The sequence below is a fragment of the Lipotes vexillifer genome, unplaced genomic scaffold (genome assembly GCF_000442215.2).
Source record: "Lipotes vexillifer unplaced genomic scaffold, Lipotes_vexillifer_v1.1 scaffold945, whole genome shotgun sequence".
NCBI lineage: Eukaryota > Metazoa > Chordata > Mammalia > Artiodactyla > Lipotidae > Lipotes > Lipotes vexillifer.
The window spans coordinates 563479-572947 of NW_006772158.1; the positions used below are offsets into that span (position 1 = coordinate 563479).

General features: G+C 35.3%; 1 protein-coding gene across 1 annotated transcript in view; it reads left to right on the forward strand.

The window, feature by feature from the left end:
• ATRX (ATRX chromatin remodeler) overlaps positions 1 to 9469 on the forward strand; it is a 247014-nt gene that overhangs the window by 233862 nt on the left and 3683 nt on the right. The window contains exon 31 of the mRNA XM_007447355.1: positions 8581 to 8730. Coding sequence (XP_007447417.1) covers positions 8581 to 8730 — 150 coding nt within the window. The remainder of the gene's footprint in view (positions 1 to 8580; positions 8731 to 9469) is intronic.

A 9469-nucleotide genomic window follows, 5' to 3' on the forward strand; every position in this document is an offset into this window, starting at 1 on the left:
ACTGAAACGCAAAAAAGATTTGTGTAGTGTATGGAGAAGGTGCTGTGAGTGATCGAATATGTCAGAAGTGGTTTGTGAAATTTCGTGCTGGAGATTTCTCGCTGGACAATGCTCCACGGTCGAGTAGACTAGTTGAAGTTGATAGTGATCAAATTGAGACATTAATTGAGAACAATCAATGTTATACCATACGGAAGATAGCTGACATACTCAAAATGTCCAAATCAAGCGTTGAAAATCTTTGCACCAGCTTGGTTATGTTAATCGCTTTGGTGTTTGGGTTCTACATAAGTTAAGTGAAAAAGACTTTCTTCACCATATTTTTGTGTGCGATTCTCTACTTAAACATAACGAAAATGTTCCATTTTGAAAACAAATTGTGATGAGCGATGAAAAGTAAATACCATACAATAATGTGGAATGGAAGAGATCATGGGGCAAGCAAAATGAACCACCACCAACCACACCAAAGACTCGTCTTCATCCAGAGAAGGTAATGTTGCGTATATGGTGGAATTGGAAGGTAGTCCTCTATTATGAGCTCCTTCCAGCAAACCAAACGATTCATTCCAACAAGTACTGCTCCCATTTAGACCAACTGAAAACAGCACTTGATGAAAAGCGTCTGGAATTAGTCAACAGAAAACGCGTTATCTTCTATCAGGATAATGCAAAACAGCATGTTTTTTTGATGACCAGGCAAAAACTGTTACAACTTGGCTGGGAGGTTCTGATTCACCTGCTGTATTCACCAGACATTGCACCTTCGGATTTCCATTTATTTCAGTCTTCACAAAATTCTCATGGAAAAAAATTTCAATTCCCTGAAAGACTGTAAAAGGCACGTGGAACAGTTCTTTGCTCAAAAGACAGAAAGTTTTGGGAAGATGGAATTATGAAGTTGCCTGAAAAATGGCAGAAGGTAGTGGAACAAAACGGTGACTATGTTGTTCAATAAAGTTCTTGTTGAAAATGAAAACTATGTCTTTTATTTTTACTTAAAAACCGAAGGGGGCTTCCCTGGTGGCGCAGTGGTTGAGGATCCGCCTGCCGATGCAGAGGACACAGGTTCGTGCCCTGGTCCCGGAAGATCCCACATGCTGCGGAGTGGCTGGGCCCGTGAGCCATGGCCGCTGAGCCTGCGCATCTGGAGCCTGTGTTCCGCAACGGGAGAGGCCACAACAGTGAGAGGCCTGCGTACCGCAAAAAAAAAAAACAAAAAAAAACTGAAGGAACTTTTTGGTCAACCCAATAAGAGCAACAAATTGATCTTCACATATATAAATTGCTTTGGCTTATCATGCTTTCATTTTAGGTAATGAGAGGTATCCTATGAGCATCACCTAAATTTTTTTTAAATATGTACATTCTCAGGACAAGTAATAACTTATTGGTCCTTCTATAATTATGATGGCCATATATCTAGAATTTTCTAGGACAATTCTGATATCAGATAATTTGTCCTGTCAAATTTGTTTTATGAATTTTTCAATAGGAAGACTTGGTTAAGGTGTAAAAACTACTCTCTCTGTATGGGAATACACTGCTTTTTAAAGTGAGGGTCTGCTTTAGACCTTTAGAAAAGGTGTTGGAAGTAAGAGTAAGTGGTAAATTAACACCTAGTAGAGTCCTTTCTTGGTCCCAGTTAGCTGTCCAAGAGAAGAAAATATTTTGGTCAAGAAAGTGATTAAATGCTGTTAGATGTTACTGGTAGATGGATCGGATCAGGTCTGAGAAGTGACTATTAGATTTAGCAATGCAGAGGTCATTGGTAAACCAGGCACTTTGCTAAATACTTCCTGTGTAATATTTAGTCTCCATAGTAATCCTGTGAAGTAGATACTTATTAGGCCCATTTTGCAGACCAGGAAACATAGATTCAGAGAGATAACTTGCTCAAGGACATAGGGCTAATAAGTGTTAGAGCTAGGATTTAAACCCAGTAAGACTCTAGATCTGCACTGCCCAGTACAAAAGCCACTAGCTACATGTGGCTATTTACATTTAAATAAATTAAAGTTTTAGTTCATCAGTCACACTAGTCACATTTCAAGTGCTCAGTAGGTACCATATTGGATAGTGCAGACTCAGAACGTTTCCATCATTGCCCAGAGTACTGTTGGAGCAGTACTCTAGAGCCTGTGATTTTAACCACTGTGATTTATATATATATATATATATTTTTTTTCTTTCATTTAAATTCTGCCAGTAAACTTTCCTCTGAAAATCAAAAGGCTGGCACAGGTCTTCTTTTGTTATCAAATCAGTTGATTCCCACAAAATTATACTGATGTTTATATTTCAAGCAGTCTGGTCATACGTAAAATTGTTGTCAGGAGAAACATGGTAAGCATGGCTATATGTCCTTTCAGTTTTTTCCATTTTCATTTAGGGGAGTTCAGAGGACATAACTAATATGTTGAAGTGACAGTGATTCTGAATTAGTATAGGTACTTGAGTGCCACAGTATCTGTGTATTAATATCCTAAAGTGTGTAACTGAGGTTGGCTGGTTCAAATGTGTCTTGTAACACTTCCAGGAATAGGGACAGTGGAAAATTGAAGCTGTGATGCTTTTAGGGGAATTAAGTAGGTGAATATCTCACTTCTGTCTCTTCAATTACTAATGTTTTCATAGCTGAGCTTTTTACATCAAATTTATTACTTTGGACCCTTCAAGGAATATAAATTGTGGGAGAGATTTGGTCAGTATAAGAATCATTAGATGGCCATATTTATGTCATTTTTAAAACCATTTTATATTTTAATGTTTTCTTTCTCTTTTTTATCAATCATACTTTTTTTAAACATTCATTTACTTTATTACTTATTTGGCTGCACCAGGTCGGGTCTTAGTTGCGGCACATGGGATCTTTAGTTGCAGCATGCGGACTCCTAGTTGCAGCATGTAGGATCTAGTTCCCTGACCAGGAATTGAACCCAGGCCGCCTGCATTGGGAGCGCGGAGTCTTAGCCACTGGACCACCAGGGAAGTCCCTGATGTTTTCTTTCTTTAAATGTAATTTGAACTGCTAAATAACTGCTTTCCCTCTTATTTTCATATATTTTTTAGAGCACACCTATGGTTGAGTTAGAGGATGTAACAGTGTTAATAAATTAAAGAGATGATGTGAACTCCAGATTGTATAGCATAAGAATTGAGTTGAATTCAGGCTCTACTTGGAAAACTGCAACCTCTAGAAAGTTACTACAGTCATATAAAACGCAGAATGACACTCCTTACCTCGCAGTGAATGGCATATGTCATGTATAAGAATTGTAATGGATCACCAGTTTTTAAAGGTTAAATGCTAAATATAGTATCTAGTTCTTTAAATGTTAAATTGAGTATAAAACATTTTTATCAAAGGAGATTCTGGCTTTTACCCTCCACCAGTGTCAGTTTGGCAGGCCTGCCTTTTCTTTCCTTGAAAGTTACAAGTTCTGTAGTTGTCACTATCTTATTCATACCTACAATTTGAGAATCTGGATATATTTATAAATGCTCTTTGGCAAGGGTTATGTGCTCTTGACCTAAAAATCTGATATGAGGTGGTATGTGAACTTCATTCAATAGCTCTCTCTAGTTACTCATCAAATATGTTGCATTTTTTTCTTGTGTAGTTTGGGAAGAAAGAGGCTTTAAATTTGAAAATAGAAACTTTTTTGACCAGGAATATTGTTTATTTATTAAGAATCTAGACTTATTTAAGTAATAAAAGGAATTTTTTCATAGCTTTTTGAGTGGGTCCTGTGACACTTAAGTATTCTAGTGACATTTTATTTCCAGATATTATGAAACTCAAGTTCAAAGTGATGGCAAGCAAAATATTTTGAAACATGGCAAACCCTTGCCCCCACCTCTAGGCAAAGTCTTGATTGTTTTTTAAAAATTTTATTTTCAAGGTTGAATTTCAGAATTACTTAAACGGAAATTTTTGTCAGCTTACCAAATACTTTAAACTTCTAAATAAATTAACTTAAACTTGTAGTTTATCATTAATTTTATTTTATTAATTGAACTAGTCATTTTGAAGCTCAAACTAATTTAGGTTGTTAGCTAGAATATAGACCATGCTTTTCCCAGCTTGTAAGCTTTTTAACTTATTTAAGGAAAAATAAAGTTTAGACAAAGAAAAGTAAAGGTACACATTTGGATGTAATTTAAACCTCATTTTGATGACTGTTGGCCTAGTGATTATAGATTCTGTTCCAGTATTGTTTTCAATAATAGTGTTACTATAGCAACTAATATAAATGCATGCTTCAAGGGGAAAAAACAAAAAACCTCTCCATGATTATACTGTATATTGGGATGAAATTTTTCTTTATTAACTTTTATAACTTGCTCTAGACTTTGAAAAACTTTTTCCCAAAGAAATATTCTGAAGATCTTGTTACAAATACTTTTTTGCCCTCTTAATCTCATCAAGTTTCTTGTATTGACAGTATGCTGCAATTAATTTAAATGGGAAAGATGCAGAAACAGTTTGTATCAGAAATCCTGTATCTTCTTTCTGTTATTTTTGTCTTACACAGCACTCTGGAAGAAAGAAAGATTTCTGCTTTCATGCTTCTGAAATGTATAAATGAATCTTGTTCCTATAAAAGTCAGTTAACTTTTATGTAATGTCTTTTCTTTGTTAAAATGAAGATAGTGGTAAACATACTCATCTGAGTCCTTGAGTATTGTCGGCATATTATTGTATGAACAAGTGGTTCATATAATAATACATTAAAAATTTTAAAATTAATTTATTTTTGGCTGCATTGGGTCTTTGCTGCTGCGGCAGGCTTTTCTCTAGTTGCGGTGAGTGGAGGCTACTCTTCGTTGCAGTGCATGGGCTTCTTTTTGTGGTGGCTTCTCTTGTCGCGGAGCACGGGCTCTAGGTGCGTGGGCTTCAGTAGTTGTGGCTCATGGGCTCTAGAGCACAGGCTCAGTAGTTGTGGTGCACGGGCTTAGTTGCTCCGTGGCATGTGGGATCTTCCCGGACCAGGGCTTGAACCTGTGTCCCCTACATTGGCAGGCAGATTCTTAAGCACTGTGCCACCAGGGAAGTCCCTAAAATTTATCCATTAACCTATTTCATTGCAGATTTGGTAATAATTAAAAACTAGAAGTGGCATAAATGTCTTGATAAACTCTGAAGAGAATAATTAAATAGATGATAAAGTGTATCTATATAATGTACACACCTTGCAGCCATTAAAAACAATGAAAGTTTGTATTTAATGTAAAATAATGTTCATGGAAAGATATTAAGGCAGAAAGGTAGGTTTTAAATATAGTACAATCCCATTTTTATGTGAAAATATGTGCACCCACGTGTGTTAAGTGTAAATGTGTGGAGGGATATACAACAAATGTTACCAGTAGTTATCTCTAGTTTTTATAATAGATATTAACATCGTTTCCATTAAAATTTTTAAAAATTCTTTGAAAAGAAGGGAGTGCTGTAGCCAGTAGTAGCAATATGATTGATTTTTTGGCTTGATGTTAGCAGGGAGGTAATGTTTTAGGAAAAGGGTCCAAATTTTTTTAATGATAAAAAGCTAAGTCACATGCACTTTTCCTCTGACTTGTTGACATTTTAGTTGACTGTGGGTCAAAATGAAAGTTATTGCATGGGCAGAAGCTGAACCTCTATCATAATCTGACCTTAAAATTAGGCAATCATGTTTGACTTGATAGCATAGATCTTAAATCTGGAATTGTTGGGGAGAAGATATTTAAAGGTTTTAGAATGGGATTTCCTGAAATGAATATCTCCTGAAGATGAAAATGGTAAAAATAGTTCATGTCAGGTTCAGGCTAAGCATGAACTGGCCTTTCACAAGTTTTTGTCTAAGAATTGTGTTTGTTTCAGTTTTTATATTTTCTTTTATTAAAACATTAACACATACTTGTTTTTAAAAACTTCAGAAAGAACAAAGGTGTTTAAAAGAGAAAAAATAGACCTACTTAAGTTTTTCCTTCCCCTGGAATCCTTTAGGGAATTTTCTTTTTTTAAGAGAATAGATCTGGGAAATAGAGGGCACTATACCTCAAGAAAACAGTCATTCTTTACAGTGTGATAGAATGATCACTGGATAGGAGTCAGGAAATTTATCTTCTAGTCCCAGCTAGTCCTTAGCTCTGTGATTGGAAAAAGGTTACTTTGCCTCTCTGGACATCAGTTTCTACCAATTTCAAGATGATAAGTTTGGACTTTGAAATTACAGGATGCTAAGGACTAACTTGATAAAGCTCCCTGAAATCACAGACACTTTTTAAAAGGGTGTATATCGGTGTGTATGTGTGTGCATGTGTGCACATTGCGTACATGCATTTCTGGAAAGGCTTTTTCTCTAACCATAAAAAGTAGTTAATGTATGGATCGTCGTATTTATAATTGAGAAATAAACGTTACACTTGATTGACATAGTGTTTATTTCCAAATCATTGGGTATTTCATTTATTTCTGCTATTCTTATCTCATCCTGTTACATATGTGATGGTAGAATATTTCATCCGTGTTTAACTTATAGTCATAACTAGATTAAGTTATTATCCAGCATTACAGAGAAACCACACAGCTGGAAAATAAATTCAGTTCCTAGCACATAGTTCTCCTGGCCTTTCCCTTAGGTTGCTGTCTTAGAGAAATGAAGTGATTTTTGACTATGGTTAAGAACATCACCTATTGTCAGACAGAAGTAAAATTAGGGACTATCTATAGAACATTTCTACCTTGTAATTTATTTGGTATTTTGTAGAACAGCTGACTTTCCTAATTGTACTTGGCATGGTCACTTGCTAAAAACATTAGTCAATGTTATCTGGTTTTATTACATACCTCTCTCCTGAGTCATGTTTGGGGGGTAAGCATGGGAGACACACATCTAAGAAAGCATTATCTTTTAACAGAATTTAATTCAGACTGCCCTATCTCCCTGCCTGCCTGGTCAGTAACTCTGAACTTTGGAGATCTATCTAGTGATGATAAATCTGTTCTATATGTCATAGGCCAGAGAAGTCAGCTTTGATGGCAGACTCCTACACTGGTGCAGGAGAGAAATGTTTACTTAACATTTTAAAAGAATAAACTTATTAACATATATGTGTTCCACCAGTAGACTTTCTTGAGCCCTCTTGCTTGTATGCTCTTTTAATGTTTTCAACGAAAGAAATAGCACATGCCTTCAAAATGAATTATAAAATCTCAATTACAGCTGTATCCATTAAGAAAATCAGTTCCTTTTCTTTCGTGAAATTATGAAGTGATTATTTATTGAGGTAGCAAGATAAAAAGTTTGTTAACATGATACCAAATATCAGAATGTTTGGAATTAGTGCCAGCATTTGCTCTTGTACAGAAAAAAACTTAGGGCCTCTTGAGCTGAATTTTTCATCTTGAGTTATTTAACAAACATTTGAGCCCCTACCCTGTGTTGGACGCTATACTCTAGCTATGGTTGAAGATGTAAAGACAAAATTCTTTTCAAGTGTGGGCTTTGTCTATGCTAAACTTATGAAGGCATTAAGCATTATTAGATGCAGATTAAGTTTAAATTTAATGTGCTATATACCTCGCTGTACCTTCCTTTGGCCAGTCAAATATTATTTACGTTCTTTCACTAAGTTCACACTCAATTTAGAAAGTGTGTTCTAAGGAAACTTGCTGTTAGAAGCTATGGAAAATCCTTTTGTAAAGTGAATTAATTTGCCTTTTATATATCCAGGTTTTCTTCTTTTATTTCTTAACAAACAACTTGTGAATATTTTAATTTTTTATTAGCAAGTAACATACCCATGGTTCACTTTAACACCCTGCCCCCCACATCTCCATTTGTGTGTGTCTCTCATAATCATAATCACACAGAGCAGGAGTTTGGTGTTCTTGCTGAGTATATAAATGATCCCAATTTTTAAGTTTTTAGTTTTTTTACCCTTAAAAGACTGGCTTAAGACATTGTGACTTTAAAAAAAGACACTATGATAATAAATTGATAAACAGTGTATATCAGTTTAAATTTGAACCATGGGTCTTTACAGTGTAATTTATATTTGACCTTACAATTGAAATATAAGGATTGTATGTTCCAGTTAAACTGTTCTTTAGCTGTTTTGATTAATTTAGATTTGGTTTTTGTTAGTATAGTGCTTGGTAGCTGAAGTGATTATGAAAATAAAGTTGTTAAACATGTATGAACAGGAGTAGCCATGATTTTAGCACAGTCATTCATTCAGTGTAATCTCTGAGTTAAGCAGACTTCTGTTAGCATTTTTTTATCAACTCAGAACAAAGCACAAAACAAAATGCATATGAAAAAATTAGAAAAAAGTTGGAGGAAAAAACCTTGAAAGATGAAAAGTAGTCATTAAAAAATTGAGCCCCTAAAACATGCTATATAAACATAACATTCTTACATAAGAGGCTGGTGTTGCATGTATTGTGAATGTTTTCTAGGTAATTTATCATGTATATCAGAAATATGTATAGCAGCCAGTTTCTAGCTTCTAGTCTAACAGTAGACCAAAGAACTATGGAGATATGATCCAGAGGGAGAAAATAATCATTATTTCAACCCCTCTAAACAGGACACCATACTTGCAGAACTTCTTCAAATACATAAAGAACACATTGTAGGATATCATGAACATGATTCTCTTTTGGACCACAAAGAAGAAGAAGAGTTGACTGAAGAAGAAAGAAAAGCAGCTTGGGCTGAGTATGAAGCAGAGAAGAAGGTAGTTCATTTGAAATGCTTTTTTTTTTTATGTTAGTCATTTAAAAGAACAATGGGGGAAGAAAAGTGTCACATTTGGAACAGGTGGTAATGTAGTGAATCTTCAGGAACAGAGTCTCCAAGTAGGAGACTCTGTTTATGGGCTTTTCGGTACCTTTGGTGATAGAGTGGGAGAAGAGGAGAGAAGAAAATATTTTCCCCTTAAAGAGTAGTAACCTCATTTCTGATTAGCACTTGCTAAATTGAGAGATTAGTGGGAAGCTATATATTTAGCATCACTTAACTTCCATCAACACCCTCACAGTAGTAACAGACATATAGGAGCTTAGAGTTTGGAGGTAGGAGTAAATGCTGCTTTAGCATGTGTACCATGAAATCTAAGTTTTGACTGATTATCAGAACACAAAAAGACTCCATTATTAGACATTAGTGTCAATCTCCAGCAGCAACTTTATTTAAAATAGTTCCACATCTGTTTTAAACACCACCCCCACTTGAGCAAAAATATGCCTGAGCATATGGGAAACCTTATCCTAATGCCTGAATCCTTTTGAAACTCATTGTACCAAACTTCTTTAACGTTGTGATTTTAGTAGTCTCATCAGAATTCTCTGAGTTGCCCCACTCTGTGGGAATTATCAGAAAAAGAGTACACCTTTAGGGGTTAAAGCTTTCTATGTAAGAAGATCTTGGTTTCGGGTGAAAAGGGTGTTTTGTTTTTGTGTGAAAGAGTGATAATA